We start from the raw sequence: 14941 nt of genomic DNA, 5'->3' as shown, positions 1-14941 counted from the left end.
CTGAGGCTGCAACTTCCGAGTCCGTTTTCTCTTATGGGCTATACAGTCACTACCGAAATCACCTTCCGCCTTTTTAAACACTGTTCAGTTTTCAGGGGAGCCGTTTTTGGCCCTCTTGGCGCTTACACTGTGCCTGTTCCCACGGTCAGATGTACCGTGCGGCACTGACAGGCATGGCTTACCCGACGCATGGGGAAGCAGGAAACAGACTTGCAGATTGAGGGCAAGGAGATTTACATTACAACCGATCATTATAGACTCTGAAAATAGGGCTAGTATTGATCCAAATTTAATGATGCCAACCTGCGAGTCACCTCCTGGTACCAATCGTGCTGAACGCCAAACACAGCTTTGATGCCGCCCTGACAACGCAGATACAACACCCTAGATTCAGAAATGTTGTGCAGCCGAGAATATATGATGGCAAGATTCAGGATCGTGTTGAGGGCCGGAATATAGAGATTGACCTGTTCCGGTCCCAGCACCTTCTCGTAACCTCGGAGTGCCCGCTTGTACATAACCTCGGCGTCGCTGAGCCGGCCTTGATATGCATAGAGACGGCCGAGATTGTTGACCGTGGAAAGCGTCAACGTGTGTTCCGATCCAAGCGCCTTCTCCCTGCCTCGGAGCGCCCGCTCGTACATAGCCTCAGCGTCGCTGAGCCGGCCCTGATCGGCATAGAGAAGGCCGAGATTGTTGACCGTGTCTAGCGTTGACGTGTGTTCCGGCCCCAGCGCCTTCTCCCTGCCTCGGAGCGCCCGCTCGTACATAGCCTCAGCGTCGCTGAGCCGGCCCTGATCGGCATAGAGAAGGCCGAGATTGTTGACCGTGTCTAGCGTTGACGTGTGTTCCGTCCCCAGCGCCTTCTCCCTGCCTTGGAGCGCCCGCTCGTACATAGCCTCAGCGTCGCTGAGCCGGCCCTGATCGGCATAGAGAAGGCCGAGATTGTTGACCGTGTCTAGCGTTGACGTGTGTTCCGGCCCCAGCGCCTTCTTGTAGCCTTGGAGTGCCCGCTTGTACAAGACCTCAGCGTCGCTGAGCCGGCCCTGATTGGCATAGAGGTTGCCGAGATTGTTAACCGTGGCAAGCGTCGACGTGTGTTCCGGTCCTAGCGCCTTCTCCTTGCCTCGGAGTGCCCGCTCGTACATAGCCTCGGCGTCGCTGAACCGGCCTTGATCTGCATAGAGGTCGCCGAGATTGTTGACCGTGATAAGCGTCGACGTATGTTCCGGTCTTAGCACCTTCTCGGAGCCTCGGAGTGCCCGCTCGTACATGGCCTCGGCGTCGCTGAGCCGGCCCTGAGCCTTATAGAGAAGGCCGAGATTGTTGACCGTGGAATGCGTCGATGTATGTTCCGGTCCCAGCGCCTTCTCCTTGCTTTGGAGTGCCCGCTCGTACATCGCCTGTGCGTCGCTAAGCCGGCCCTGAGACGTATAAAAGTCGCCTAGGTTATGTAAAACCCACTCGTCCCCTTCCAAAATAGATACCCTGTCCATCACTACCATCTCTAAACAGCGGTCGGCGTGTTGCATCAACCGCCGTTGCACGACCCAGTAATCGCGCTCCATGTTCGTCGGCACATGCAACCCAACGCACCTCATCGCCAGCTGCGCCATTTCGATGTTCCTCACCTCGTTCAACACGTGTATCGTCCATGAGTGTACGCAGCCATGCATGCCGTACCCACGCGACTCGGTTCCCCGTTCCTTCAACGACGTATCCGCCTCGACCAGTCCGTAGTCGCACAGCACTCGAACCGCATCGGTAAAGCCGAGCATGTCCCCCGTCAGTTCCCGAAACCATTGCGGGCTGCTCGAGCGGCCACCGAGCAGCAGTTCGAACCACAGATCCTCGTTGCCGAAGTACGCCCAGAGCTGCAGTAGCCTCGCCGACGTCATGTTCTGCTGCTCTACCTGCGCGTATGAGATGTCCCATGTGGAGTACAGTGCCCGGTCTTCATACGAGAGGAGTCCTGGGGTAGTCTTCTGCAGGCGGAGCCAAGACTTTCGGTACATCTCGAGGTACTCGGCGAAACTCGTCGCTACGTTATCGAGATAGGCGCCGGCGGTCGACAGGGCAAGCGGGAGCCCGTCGAGTTTCCGGGCAAGTTGAACTGCAGCGGCATCTACAGACCACATTTAGTCCCCTTTCACATTCTATTCACGTCTTGTCCGAGGCCGTTACATACCCTTACGTAAATCGTGTCTGTTCGAGGTGTAAGCTAAAATCTCAAGGCTGTCCTCCAGGTCTTTGAGCTTCCTAAGTGGGATGCGATGGCCGACCGTAACTCTGGATGACCGCGTCGTGATGACGATAGCGCCGTGATGAGCGTCGGGAAGAAACGGCCGAATATCGTACCCTTCGGCGATATTCGCATCTCTATCACCCTCCAATCCCCCGCCCCGTCCCTCGTTTGGCCCAGAGTCTCCGCCTCCGCCCAGCCTCGGATTGTCGTAATTGTCGTAGATAACCAGCCAGCGGTCGTTCTTGTTGTTATCGAGCCACCGTTTGACAGCCTGCACCGCTTCGTTGAGGTCGCGGCTCTCTGCCGCATTCCTTACGTAGACGACCGACGGATGTTCGCGGAAGACGCGGTCGGCGACCCTCGCGAACCCCTGCCTTAGCGATGTCTCGTCTCTGGCATTTAGCCAGAACACCGCTGAGTAGTCCTCCCGGTGCCGTTTGGCGTAAGCCGCGGCTAACTGCGTCTTGCCCATTCCTCCCAGCCCATGTACCACGACGATGCGTCTGCCGCTGCCTTCGCCGAGTACCCTGTGGATCCCGGCGAGCTCTTCCTCCCTTGCGACGAAATGGTGGACCTCATTGATTTCAGGCAGGCTGAAGTGCATTCCAAATGCTGCACTTGGATGACCGAGATGCGCTATATCAAGGTGAATTCGTTAATCACAGTGGCTAGCTAAAGGCTCTCCGTTTCAGGGTCGCCTACCCTCGTCCGCCCTCCTCTCCGCCTCCCAGCGCCGCCGAACCTCTTCGGACGCAGCGCTTGCCATGATCTGGAGGTATTCGGAAATAATATTGTACCCGCTGTCCCCTCGCGACGTGTATCTGACCATGTTGGTATGGTCCGCGTGTATGACAATCGATTCGGCGTCCGCCTGGCCCGGCACTACGGCGGACGCGCGGGGTACAACCTGCTTCCTGTAAGCTACCACTATATCGCAACGCAAAGGCACATATACCATGATAGAGTGACCAAATGCCATCGGAGTCTCGTACTCTTCGGACGCAAACTTAGTCACGAAATCGCCGCTGATCGGTCCGTACTGGCCTAGCTGCTGCTGAAGCCACTCCGAGTCCCGTTCGAGGTGCCTCAGGATCCGGTCATCCGCAGCCACAAACAGGGACGCAACGTTCACCAGCAGCCTCCCAAGCTGGACGCCGTTACCGCCCTGGTGCGGCGTGCCCATGAAGACGACTCCATAGGTGGAGACCTTGATGGAACGGTGCTCCTCCAGCGCACCTCGTCGAGCGGCATCCGAATGAATGAGAGCCTACCTTTTGTGAGTATCGTGGGGGAAGATTGAGTGTGGTACCTACGCTCTTCACGACAATGCCGCCTAGGCTGTGCGCCACAAAGATGATCGGGCGTTCCATCGACTGATTCTCGTCAGCCAAGCTGCCCAAAGCCAGCAAACAGATATAGTCCTTACATCGGACAACTTCCGCTTCCTACACAGGTCGGATATGAGCGTTCGCGCATGGTCGTAGAGGTATTGGCAGCTGACTCGGGAGCTGGCATGGGTGTTGGCATCGTAGCCCCAGCAGAAGATGCGGGCGTGAGGGATGTCGTGCGGCAAGAGATCGCGGAGCCAGTGGACACCATTGCTCGCGGTCCAGGTCTTCTCGCGGTGGCCGTTGAGGCCATGGACGGCGATGATACTGCGTGAGGGAAGCGCTTAGCTGAGACTCGCAAATCAGGCAAGATACCAGCCACGAGACGCGTGGTTCACGCGAGAGCATCACGGAGAGGGGCGAGGAGAGGCGGCGACTTACTCTACTGTAGGGTTGATGCCCTCCGCGACGATCCCCAAGCCCTGGGGACAGGGTTCGGAGACTGCGGCAGGCACAGCGTTTGCTGTGCTGGCTTGCGGCGCGGATGTTTCAAGAGATGCGCTGGATTGTGGAGATGGCCGGGGTGTTGACGATACTCGGCTGCGGGGCCTGTGGAGCAGCCGCGACCAGCGCGACGAGCGCGACGACATGGCTGCGGCTTCAACTTCGAAGTACTGCAACAGTCGCCGTGGAAAAAGGTGCTTGGATGGTGACGATCACTCGACGTCGATGGTGCGGTTCAACTTTGCGAAAAGCATCTCACGGCCCGTCACGGATGACATTGGAGCCACGACTTCAGCTGAGCGACCGTTCGCCAATCAACTCGCACTTCCGCAAGCCTCGTCACGATCCGCAAGTGCTGCGTTCCAATGATCGTACATTTTCCAAGCAGCCGACTTTCGGTATACTATCACGGCACTTTCCAACCAAACCATTACTTACGAAGTTGACGCAACAGCCATGTCCTCGTCGATATTCTTGGTTTTGTGGCGGCTTGGTCTGTACAAAGTTACAAGGACGTCTACTTGGGTAGCACAACGGTGAATGTACTCCGACATGTCTGCACGTTGCTCGTGAGTTGAGCCTCACTTCCGTGGCACACGCCGCATGCTGGCTACTGCAACATAAATAGGGATGAGTTTCTCTCAAGGACCCTCCTTGAAATGGGCTGGCCGAGGAATGTGATGGGCTGAGCCCATGATGGCCTCGGCAACCCTCGGCAGTGGTATCATGATAACGTCATCCTGAGGCAGGCAGTGTCTGTGTGTTCCGGAGCATATAAGAGCTGCCCTCTCTTCCTGTCATCTAGTTCTCTCTTTTCTTTTCGCTCTCCATTCGGAGCAATCTAGTCAATCATTGCCCCGCCTTGTGCATCATCTCAACGCCAACGCGTGGCCCGTAACAAGGGTTACCGAAGCCCATGTCGGGCTCAGCCCGTTACACCAGCTCCCAGCCCAACGCCTTTGTCCTAGGTTCCCTCAGCGAGACCGATACGAGGTCCACCCACACTCCTTCCCAGAAGCCCTGACCATATGTAGGATCAGTCGGTCGCAGGTCGAGGAACTCGGTCAGTCTTAGGGCGATTCTCACCATTGATTGGCGAGGATGCGTCGCCAACTGCATGATGAATGCCGGCGAGGTGATCGTCAGGCAGGACAGTTGCCAGTCCGCCTGAACAGCCCCTTGAGTGGGTGTTCCGGGAGAATCCGTGAGTGGTGCGTTCTGGAGTGGCGCATCAGTTGAACGCGATTTAGACCCCCTACCGACCCGCTTGACTCGTAAACGGGGCATCCCAGCAAACTGCGGTCTGCCTTGCTACTGCTCCATAGCCGCGCTGATGCAGGACTGCGCCGGTGTTAGGTCGGTTCCCACGCTCATCGCCAGCGTGCGACGTGGACTGGCAATCCGCCTTCGGGCGATATCGGCGCCGCAACTGGTCGTGAACCTTGAGACCGGCGCGTGTACTCGTGCCAGCCCTGCTCCTGCCTCGCGTGGCTCTGTTGCGGTGGTCGAGCTTCCCCTCCACCATGAGCAGCAGGATAGGCTGGGTCAGGCCGTACGGGTGACGGGCACGTCCAATTCAATGTTGATCAGCTTGGTCAGGTTGACGACCGTTGGGGTCGATACTCGCAGCACGAGCACGCTAGGCGACTGAGTCCGTTCTCGCTCCTTGTGCAGTAGCCCCACCGTTGGCGTTCAGCATACCACGGAAAGGCTCGCTCCTGGGCCGACGAGGCTGGCAGGTCGCCCGCTGGTACAGCCGTCGAGTGGGGCTGTACACATAACACGAAAGCGGCCATTAGCCAAGACGTGCAGAGGGGGGTCACAAACGCGTTCGGTTGGCTAAAAGCAGGCTCTGCAACGCGTTGGTGAACTTGTGGCCACAAAAAGGCGACACTAGATTCACACCATAGCCTAAGTTGGAAAACGGAACTGAAAACTGAGTGTTGAAAACTGAGCGCGAACGCGTTCCCTACCGTTTCAATGGTCAGTAAACGTTGCAGCACGTGACCTACACGCTGCTGAGTCAGCAACTCGACCCAAAACGAAAGTGAAATACCTCTTCCAGATTCACGTTCTCGGCCTCCCCACAATAGCGACATCTTCTTGTCTTCGTTGTTGTTCAAAGGGGGCGGTTTCTTGTCCTCAGAGCGACCAGTTCTGGACCCTTTTGAGCAGACAGGGAAGATTTATGGGCAAGAAATGTGGGCCTGCTGTCTCCCTACGTCATAGATCAGCTGTTGAGCTTCTGAACCAGGCAGGCAGCAACCGGAGCCAGAATACCTTGTACCTATGCGTATCGCCGGGTCGCTTTGCTTTCCTCACCTGAGTCAAGAATCCGAAGTGCACTTCATCTGCATTGACATCCCCATTGGCACCTAGAGTCACATATCAACGGTCAACCATGCCTGCCGAGCAGATTCCCGTTTCCAACCCAGCGCCTCTCCCTTCTCACCTCCCGGACAGTGTGCTGCAGCTCTCAGTGCGACGCCGGCCGAAACCCCTCGCAGACGATGTCCGGCGGTCCCTCAGCAGTTTCCAGCGGGCAGCAGAATATATCGCTGCAGGTATGTCGCCATGATATATAAAAACTGCAGTTGCTGACAGGAGCAGCCATGATCTTCCTCCGCGGCAACGTCCTGCTGGAATCTGAATTGCAGGTTGACCACATCAAGCCACGACTCCTCGGTATGCTAGGGTTTCGACACCCTCAGAAACTGCACGGCAATACGCTGACCTGAAACAGGCCACTGGGGCACATGTCCCGGTCTCATCTTGGTCTGGTCGCACCTCAACCTGCTCATCCGCAACCACGACCTCGACATGATATACGTCGTCGGTCCTGGCCACGGCGCGCCAGCTGCCTTGGCTGCGCTGTGGCTTGAGGGTTCGCTTGAGCGGTTCTACCCAGGCGAGTACGACCGCAATGCCGAGGGCCTAAAGAACCTGATTACGCGATTCTCCGTGCCAGGCGGATTTCCGAGGTGAGTAGCCCTGTCCTGAAGAGCGATACATACAGGACTCTAGTACTAAATCTCTTACAGCCACATCAATGCTGAGACCCCTGGCTCAATCCACGAAGGTGGAGAACTTGGATATGCACTTGCCGTGTCGTTCGGCGCCGTCATGGACAACCCAGATCTCATTGTGACTTGCATCGTCGGAGATGGCGAGGCCGAAACGGGCCCGACAGCAACGTAAGTGACAGTATCCTCGTCGTCCTACTCAGCAACTCAGAATGTCCAGGGCATGGCATGCCATCAAGTACCTTGACCCCCGAGAATCCGGCGCTGTTATCCCCATCCTGCACGCCAACGGCTTCAAGATCAGCGAGCGGACCATCTTCGGTTGCATGGACGACAAGGAGCTGGTGTGCCTGTTCAGCGGTTACGGGTACCAGGTGTGCATTGTGGAGCATCTGGACAACATCGATGACGAAATGCAGGATGCGTTGGAATGGGCAGTAGCCGAGATCAAGAAGATCCAGCAGGCCGCACGGTCTGGGAAGCCGATTGATAAGCCACGGTGGCCCATGTTGGTGTTGCGAACGCCCAAGGCAAGAATAATTTCGCCTTGATTGAGATTGTACCAAAACTGACCATCGCAGGGCTGGACTGGGCCTAAGGAAGTGGAAGGAAAACTCATCGAGGGATCGTTTCACTCTCATCAAGTTCCCCTACCCAAGGCAAACAGCGACGAGACGCAGCTCAGGGCGCTCAACGACTGGTTGTCAAGCTACAAAATCAGCGAGCTTCTTATAGACGGGAAGCCCACAGAAACAGTCCTCAACATCCTCCCCAGCAAAGACGAGAAGAAGTTGGGCCAGATCAAGGCGACATACGACCCTTACATCAGCCTCAAGGCAGTCGACTGGACCGAGTTCGGCGTCGAAAAAGGCACCGAGCAGAGCTGCATGAAGGTGACCGGCAAATTCCTCGACAGGGCTTTCCAGGAGAACCCCAAAACAATCCGCCTGTTCTCGCCCGACGAGCTCGAGAGCAACAAGCTCGACGCCGTCCTGGACCATACTCAGCGCAACTTCCAGTGGGACGAGTACTCGCGGGCCAACGGCGGGCGGGTGATCGAAGTGCTGTCGGAGCACAACTGCCAGGGCTTCATGCAGGGATACACGCTGACCGGGCGGACGGCCATCTTCCCCAGCTACGAGTCTTTCCTGGGCATCGTGCACACCATGATGGTGCAGTACTCCAAGTTTGTCAAGATCGCACGCGAGGTCACCTGGCGCGGTGACCTGCCGTCCATTAACTACATCGAGACGAGCACGTGGGCGCGCCAGGAGCATAACGGGTTCTCGCACCAGAACCCGTCATTCATTGGTGCCGTGCTGAATCTCAAGCCTGAAGCGGCCAGAGTAACCTCGCCCCTTCCCCAAACCCTCACGTTCCCAATGACAACGCATGCTTACCTGTCTTGTTAGGTCTACCTCCCTCCCGACGCGAACTGCTTCCTCTCCACCGTCCACCACTGCCTTAAGTCGCGCAACAAAACCAACCTCATCATCGGCTCCAAGCAGCCCACACCTGTCTACCTCTCCCCATCCGAAGCAGCCGACCACTGCCGCCAGGGCGCCTCCATCTGGTCTTTCGCCTCCTCCCCGCTGTCCCAAGGCCAAGAGCCAGATGTCGTCCTGGTCGGCATAGGCGTGGAAGTAACCTTCGAGACCGTCGCCGCCGCCTCTCTACTCCGCACCCTCTCCCCCGCACTCAAGGTACGCGTCGTCAACGTCACAGACCTGATGATCCTCGCACCCGAAAGCAAGCACCCGCACGCGTTGAGCAAGGAGAGATTTGTCGAGTTGTTTACCCGCGACCGGCCAGTGCTGTTCAACTACCATGGGTATGCGACTGAGCTACAGGGGCTGTTGTTCGGGCATGGGGCGACGGCCAGGATGCAGGTGAATGGATACCGCGAAGAAGGGAGCACGACGACGCCGTTCGATATGATGCTTGTGAACGGGGTGAGCAGGTTTGATCTGGCCGAGGCGGCGCTGAGGGCTGCGGCGGAGAGGAATGAGGAGGTCAAGAAGGGGTTGGAGGGCTTGGTTGCGGAGGTGAAGAAGAGGGTGGAGACGGTGAGAAAGTATATTACTGAGCACGGCAAAGGTGAGTCTGGGTCACAGTCCCTGCTTGAAGTCTCATGGTATGCTAACTGGTGAATTAGATCCGGACAACATGTACGATCTGCCCAAGTTTGAGTGATCGGGGTTCGCTCAGGGCTGATCGGTCGTCTATTCGCTCAGGAAGGGCAGTAGAGTAAAGTAGTGGCCGAGTGGCTTTTGGTTTACATATACAGGGTCGACGTTGCTGGAATGGTTGGCGTGATTGGAGTTGAGGAGTTCTCTTCAACCTAGGTAGTCTCATGTACAGAGAGCTTGGCGAGAATGAGTCCTAAATTACCTACAGTGACTACAACGCCGTGGCGCAGACCTGCGCATTACTAACAGACCCCCGTACACAACACATGGTGGAGTGAGTGAATTGAGGTTGGGCAGCGCAGCCTATATTGATGACCATAAGGCGCCATGCACCTCTGGAAAATGGGGTTGGGTCTCCGTTTGAGATTGTGAGATAACCTCTCCGCGGAAATTAATTAACGTTGAGTGAGTAACTAACTATTTTTACTTTAGAAAATATCTGCCCTTAAGCTCTTTGACATCAATCCTACTCACTCCTATGGGATCTATTCACTTAACGAGCATTTTCCTTCTTGACGATCATTTTCAGTGTAGATCCATTTTTACATTAGATTATTCGTTAAGGAGTAACTAACGATGTGTTATCGGCGAGTGCACCATATCAGCGAGTGCACCACTGGTAAGGGCTGCATGAACACTTAGTCGAAGTACTGTACTAACAGCTTACTCCCCCACTTATTCCCGTTGTTAGCTGCACCCAGAAATCTGTGCAGCCCTTACTAGTGGTGCACTCGCTGAGAATACATCGTTATTCGATAACTCGGTTGTTTTTTCGGAGATAAAGATTTTCTATCCCTTAGAGGAGGATATTCGTTGCGAAACTACATTCGTAAAAATTGAATTACCTGAGCATTTTGATGGTCAAATATTTTAGCACGAGGGAGTATCTTCAAGCAATGAATGGAACTCGCGTTCATTTTCGTGGATGCCGGTGGCGCCCAATGGTACGTGGTTCGGATTGTGCCCGCCTCCTTGCTGATCCTAGTAGCCCCCTACCGTATGAAGTGCGCAGAGGCTGGAGCTGATGGTGTTCGCTGCAGGATGTGCCGTCAATTTCCCTAGCATCCAAACGGGTTGGAACGATTGAGGGCAACCTGTAACGCCGCAAACTGAAAGTCAATTTGATGAAGCTGGACATGAAATTTTACCACTAACAGTTACTCTTGAGTCTTGCCCCGCGTATACGGATTATTCCGCAAACTCCCTCCTCAAATGAGCCATTTGCTTGGTGCCTTCATTGGTCATGTGCATCGCTGGCTCCGGCCTAACGCGAATCAAAATACCCAATCCATGGTAGCAAACCGGCAATTGCATACAGCACAGTGTCCAGTTCCATTTCTGGGTCAATACCCTCAGGCTTACGTTGCAACATGAGACAATAGGGTAGTACCCAACCATCATCCATGGTAAGGCCAGCTGCCTTTGATTACACATATGAGCCGAGCTTGCATCGCTCACCGCCCTACCTAGCTGGTTGCGGCTTGTACTCCGTGAGCCGCTAACGCTCCCGGTCCCGCCCCACAATGGTCAACGGAACCCAAAACCGGAGGCAACCGCGACCCCGGGTCCACCACCAGAGGACCTGGGCTGCAAAATGTTTCATGGCAAGAACATTGGATGGAGGCGACAAGATTCAAGCAAACCGCAGGCCGATACATATGGTGTACACGTACATGCGCTTCGCGATCCACGCAGGTTCGTGCCGTCTTCCAGATGTCGCATCGCGCTGCGGTTGCTCCGTTGATCCTCGCTGGGGTGCACGACCAGGGGCTGCAATGTTAGCGCCACTTCAACGGTCGTTCGTGTGACACCTGTCCCCATTTACCAGGCTTACCTCCCTCCGCATGAAGTGTGGATTCACTGGATTGCTGCGCAACTATGTACCAAACACCCAAACTGTACTGTACGTCCCCGAGCCTCAAGCTCTGGCACGTGGGGTTACCGCATGTCGGTGGGATCAAAATGCTCACCGGATATAGAACAAAATAAACGATGCAGAAACGGGCCTTGGAAAGCAAATCGGCGTAGCGAAACTCCTCGGGAAGTTACTCAACAATAACCAGATTCTTGCGGTGGCTTTGACATGTTTTGACGCCGTCGGCAGCACCCAACCTTCGCCTCGGTAAAGACTGTCTCAGCCATGCACAATTTGCAGCTGAGTGAGACATGATGAAAAGCTTCCAGTGGACGCAGCAGGCATAGCAAACAGGAGGGATACGGCCAAGACGGCAGCGGGTCACGCAGTGAGGAATCGATCTACGACCAGCTTCCAGGGAGCACATGCTGGCCAATCTGCACGACTACCGGTCTGGCCACCCCAACAGGCGAGACACGGAGACAGGGTGCGGCCGCCCGCGGAGGCACCCGCGACGGCCCCGGACTGGCCGGATCGCCCGGTCCGGTGGAGCGTCCTGCCCCTGACCCCTGCTCTGGCGAGCATTGGGGTGTCCCACGGAATGACACCTTGAAATCCGCTAAATCCAGCGTCAGGGAGCAAGCCTCGTTCTTGGCAGACACCCTCAAGGCGTCGATGGTGTCCCAGCGTCGTGCAATTGGGAGGGTCCAGCGCCATATCGCTCGAGTTACCTGCAGGCGCTCTTCGTAACGGCCTTTAGATCAATTGCCTGACCGCGGACTTTCGGCTCGGGTTGGAGACTGGCCATTGACAAGCCTCGGTCACATCCCATCTTACAAGGTCAGGGACTGCTTGCGTCCCCACTGTGTCCCTGGCTCAATGCAGGGCTCTGGACGTGGGAGCACCACCTGCAGCCAGACCGTCCCGGAAGAGGACAAGGGGCTCTGCCTGGGGGGTTTGTGACACGATGGCGGCCCGAGAATTCGCATCGCTGGGTCAGCCAATTCTCGGAGTACAAATACATACTTCGTAGACAAGTGGCAACCAGGGCGACCTTATTCTTCATTGCAGCCACGCATATGCGGAGGATTCCCCCAGGAAACCCAGTAGGGTCTCGACACATGTCTGGGAAACCGGTGTGCATGCGTGTCATCGGTCGCAGTACCAAGTTGTCTGACTGCTTGAGGGACCAGGGAGCGATGTCCAGAGACAAAAAACGCCGATGGTTGCCAAAAACGGGCGCGGACCGACGAATCTGCTATTGTTCCCGCCGGGTTTAAGACGACACGACCGGGCCACTTCCAGGCCCTTCAGGCCGTCTTTGTTTCAACAGCCAGCATTGGTCAGCTACCAGATTCCACCCAAGTAACCTGCAATAAAAAACACTATTAAACAACACCCTTACGCTCGGCATTTCCTGAACAAGACATCGACCGCATTCTTGCCCCCCCCCGTCGAGCAGCAACCAACACTGCGTCTCGACCGCTGCATGAGTTGCTAGAACGGCCCACGCACCGGGCACCGCCAACGCACAATTGAGACCGATCTTGCTCATTAAGGGGGCACCGGGCCTTTTTACTCCTCGCTACGGCCTAGATCCCATGCCGTTCTTAGAGTATCCTTGACACTGAACCCACACTAAAATCATAAACCACGCTGCAATAGGCCGAGATTCGCTCGAGACACGCAAATACCAACCTTTGCCCCAGAGGTCTTGCAAATTGAACACCAGGCCATTCGCCAGCACTCGCCCTCATGAGCGACGACTCCACCATGGTCAGCACTCCTGACGAACTCGAGAGCACCCACTTCGCCGAAGTCATCTTTCCTGCTGGCAACCCGGACTTCCGCGCCGCAAGGAATCGGTGTGCACGCGCATGTCGCGAGTTCAACAGCACCCCGGACGACGCGGACCCAGAGGAGCGGTGTCAGAAATGGCTTGAGTAGGTTGGGTCCGGAGATCTCATGCTTTATCGCCTCCCGATTCTCTGGCACGGACTGGCCTCCCGGACTAACCTTCTTTCTCAGCATCGTCCGCCCAAACCGTGACCGCAACGAAGATGGTTCGTTAGCAGTCACGCACGACCAGACCTTCGCCAACCCGTCCCTGACGGCCAAGACGCCCTTCGTCAAGCCGCCCGTCTACATCGACTACGGCATCCGGCTTTACGTCGGCGGCTCCACCTTCATCAACCGCAACTGCATGATCATGGACACGCCCGTGGCCGACGTGGTTATCGGCGAGGGCTGCAGCATTGGGCCAAACTGCACCATCATTGGCGTAACCCGTAAGTTCGCTCTCCCTTCCGCGCGTTGTTCCGACATATCGGGTGCCGTTCCCGCCAGCCAGTCCAACTCGCAGGCTGCGCCGCTTCTGTACCACCACACAGATACTGCAGCCTCGAACGGGGGCTGCAGGACCTGGCCGGGAGAAAAGGGGTGACACGGCTAAACGGTAAAACTACCTTAGATCCCGTGCGCCTGGACGAGCGCCGCCAGAAGCACAGCATCGGCCAGCCAGTCACAATCGGCAACGACGTCTGGATTGGCGCCAACGTCACCATCCTGTAAGTCTCGGGCTTGTCCTTGGGTAACCTCACCTTACCCAACGGATGCTGTGAATCCGCCCCGTCCCGCAGCCCCTCCAAACGGAACCCTCCCACCTTTCCCGCTTCTCTCCTGCACGTCATACCCCTTTTCATCCCCGTGCAGCCGCCCCACCAAAGGCTGTCCACCCTCACCCCCCTTGCCCAGCCGAGCCGCGTCCCCCCACACTTCTCCCCCACTACATCCTAGAGATACTGTCTTCTCTTACTGGTACCATTGATACAACGCCATACCATACCAGAGCAGATTCTCAAGGAGATGAAGGCTAACCTCTTCGTTCCCATTACGAAAAATTACAGCGGCGGCGTAACAATCGGCTCCGGCGCCGTCATCGGTGCCTGCTCCCTCGTGAAACGCGACATCCCGCCCATGAGCGTGGCATACGGCACCCCTGCGCGCGTCGTCGCCCTGCTGAAAGACATCAAGCCCACCCCGCCGGGCTCGGCGGTCGCTGCCGAGACGATGGAGGACGCGGTCGGGCTGGGGAATCGCTTGCCTTTGGTGCAGGTCTCTAACCCTACTACCACCACCACCACCACCAAATCTAAGGTTGGGTTTCGGCATGGGCATGGGCATGGTGGATTGGGCTTTGGCTTAGGGCGTGGGCTTGAAGCAGGGGAGGAGGAACTTGAAGAGGAAGGGTTTAGGGACGGGGTGGTTGATAGGGAGGAGGAGGAGGCGGATACGCTAGATTTGGTTTTGCCGTCGTTGAGGAGTCCGCTTATAGGGTCGGTAAGGTCGGGGTCGAGCTCGACCGCTACTGGTGGTAGGGGCAATAGCGCAGCGAGGAGGATGGCGTTGGCGGATCGGTTGCGGTTGGGAGAGGCGAGGGAGGTTAGGAGTCTGTTGCTCGAGGGGAGGAGGGAGCAGCGGAGGATAAGGAGGTTTAAGGTGGAGGCTGTTGCTATTATAACAGTGTTAGTTACGCTGCTAATGGCCGTTTTCTTTGCCGGATTATACTTAGGGGCGAGCAGGCTGCTAATTCTAGGGAGTGATTAATTTACATGCTTTGGCCGGTGCGGATATGGACGTGGGCTATTGTCACAAATGAACCAACGAGAGTCAACAACGGCGGCTTACTTGCAGAAGCCAGTGGGGAACGTAGGACGTTCCGAGCCAATCACTTAGGACCAATCGGAACGAGTACTAGAGGTGCTCCAGAGAGCTCTCAGGAGCATGAGAGAGCACCA

At 56.5% G+C, this 14941-nt stretch overlaps 6 protein-coding genes across 6 annotated transcripts; 5 read left to right on the top strand and 1 right to left on the bottom strand.

The window, feature by feature from the left end:
• Nucleotides 1-211: 211 nt before the first annotated feature.
• N657DRAFT_650651 (uncharacterized protein) lies at nt 212-4718 on the bottom strand. The gene is made up of 7 exons (XM_062793989.1): nt 4015-4718; nt 3672-3900; nt 3559-3618; nt 3201-3512; nt 2948-3152; nt 2189-2881; nt 212-2125 (listed from the first exon to the last, which is right to left on the bottom strand). Exons 1-7 carry the CDS (start codon nt 4221-4223, stop codon nt 273-275), a joined length of 3561 nt encoding a protein of 1186 aa, XP_062642749.1. The 5' UTR covers nt 4224-4718; the 3' UTR covers nt 212-272.
• Nucleotides 4719-4993: 275 nt separating this feature from the next.
• Nucleotides 4994-6007, top strand: N657DRAFT_675180 (uncharacterized protein; the record flags this gene model as incomplete). The annotated part of the gene is made up of 3 exons (XM_062795801.1): nt 4994-5070; nt 5112-5140; nt 5403-6007. The coding sequence occupies 3 exons, from the start codon at nt 4994-4996 to the stop codon at nt 5726-5728; spliced, it is 432 nt and encodes a 143-aa protein (XP_062642748.1). The 3' UTR covers nt 5729-6007.
• N657DRAFT_605245 (D-xylulose 5-phosphate/D-fructose 6-phosphate phosphoketolase) lies at nt 6001-9575 on the top strand. The gene is made up of 8 exons (XM_062790185.1): nt 6001-6641; nt 6688-6762; nt 6821-7058; nt 7119-7271; nt 7321-7630; nt 7682-8446; nt 8513-9197; nt 9256-9575. Exons 1-8 carry the CDS (start codon nt 6479-6481, stop codon nt 9291-9293), a joined length of 2427 nt encoding a protein of 808 aa, XP_062642747.1. The 5' UTR covers nt 6001-6478; the 3' UTR covers nt 9294-9575.
• A 1237-nt stretch (nt 9576-10812) lies between these two features.
• Nucleotides 10813-11894, top strand: N657DRAFT_710987 (uncharacterized protein; the record flags this gene model as incomplete). Its single annotated transcript, XM_062797433.1, has 3 exons — nt 10813-10984; nt 11288-11411; nt 11474-11894. 3 exons carry the CDS (start codon nt 10813-10815, stop codon nt 11892-11894), a joined length of 717 nt encoding a protein of 238 aa, XP_062642746.1.
• Nucleotides 11895-12598: 704 nt separating this feature from the next.
• On the top strand, nt 12599-13862 carry N657DRAFT_321771 (trimeric LpxA-like protein). Its single transcript, XM_062786800.1, has 3 exons — nt 12599-13087; nt 13173-13432; nt 13615-13862. Exons 1-3 carry the CDS (start codon nt 12900-12902, stop codon nt 13713-13715), a joined length of 549 nt encoding a protein of 182 aa, XP_062642745.1. The 5' UTR covers nt 12599-12899; the 3' UTR covers nt 13716-13862.
• N657DRAFT_321772 (uncharacterized protein) lies at nt 13863-14938 on the top strand. The gene has a single exon (XM_062786801.1). The coding sequence runs from the start codon at nt 14010-14012 to the stop codon at nt 14748-14750; it is 741 nt and encodes a 246-aa protein (XP_062642744.1). The 5' UTR covers nt 13863-14009; the 3' UTR covers nt 14751-14938.
• The last annotated feature ends 3 nt before the right edge of the window (nt 14939-14941 follow it).

This window comes from Parathielavia appendiculata, assembly GCF_033297405.1.
Source record: "Parathielavia appendiculata strain CBS 731.68 unplaced genomic scaffold N657scaffold_33, whole genome shotgun sequence".
Lineage (NCBI taxonomy): Eukaryota > Fungi > Ascomycota > Sordariomycetes > Sordariales > Chaetomiaceae > Parathielavia > Parathielavia appendiculata.
Note: the sequence above shows the minus strand (reverse complement) of the source record. Positions and strands in the feature narration are given on the sequence as shown.

Bases quoted from the DNA above. Each gene is read 5' to 3' on its own strand.
- N657DRAFT_650651 (XM_062793989.1), bottom strand. From the start codon at position 4,223: ATGTCGTCGCGCTCGTCGCGCTGGTCGCGGCTGCTCCACAGGCCCCGC. The intron at 3,153-3,200 runs GTATATGTGCCT...TACAGGAAGCAG, and splicing joins CATTTGGTCACTCTATCATG to GTTGTACCCCGCGCGTCCGC. The intron at 2,882-2,947 runs GTAGGCGACCCT...ACCTTGATATAG, and splicing joins GGAGAGGAGGGCGGACGAGG to CGCATCTCGGTCATCCAAGT.
- N657DRAFT_605245 (XM_062790185.1), top strand. From the start codon at position 6,479: ATGCCTGCCGAGCAGATTCCCGTTTCCAACCCAGCGCCTCTCCCTTCT. The intron at 7,059-7,118 runs GTGAGTAGCCCT...AATCTCTTACAG, and splicing joins GTGCCAGGCGGATTTCCGAG to CCACATCAATGCTGAGACCC. The intron at 8,447-8,512 runs GTAACCTCGCCC...CTGTCTTGTTAG, and splicing joins TCAAGCCTGAAGCGGCCAGA to GTCTACCTCCCTCCCGACGC.
- N657DRAFT_321771 (XM_062786800.1), top strand. From the start codon at position 12,900: ATGAGCGACGACTCCACCATGGTCAGCACTCCTGACGAACTCGAGAGC. The intron at 13,088-13,172 runs GTAGGTTGGGTC...CTTCTTTCTCAG, and splicing joins CGGTGTCAGAAATGGCTTGA to CATCGTCCGCCCAAACCGTG. The intron at 13,433-13,614 runs GTAAGTTCGCTC...AAACTACCTTAG, and splicing joins CACCATCATTGGCGTAACCC to ATCCCGTGCGCCTGGACGAG.
- N657DRAFT_321772 (XM_062786801.1), top strand. From the start codon at position 14,010: ATGAAGGCTAACCTCTTCGTTCCCATTACGAAAAATTACAGCGGCGGC.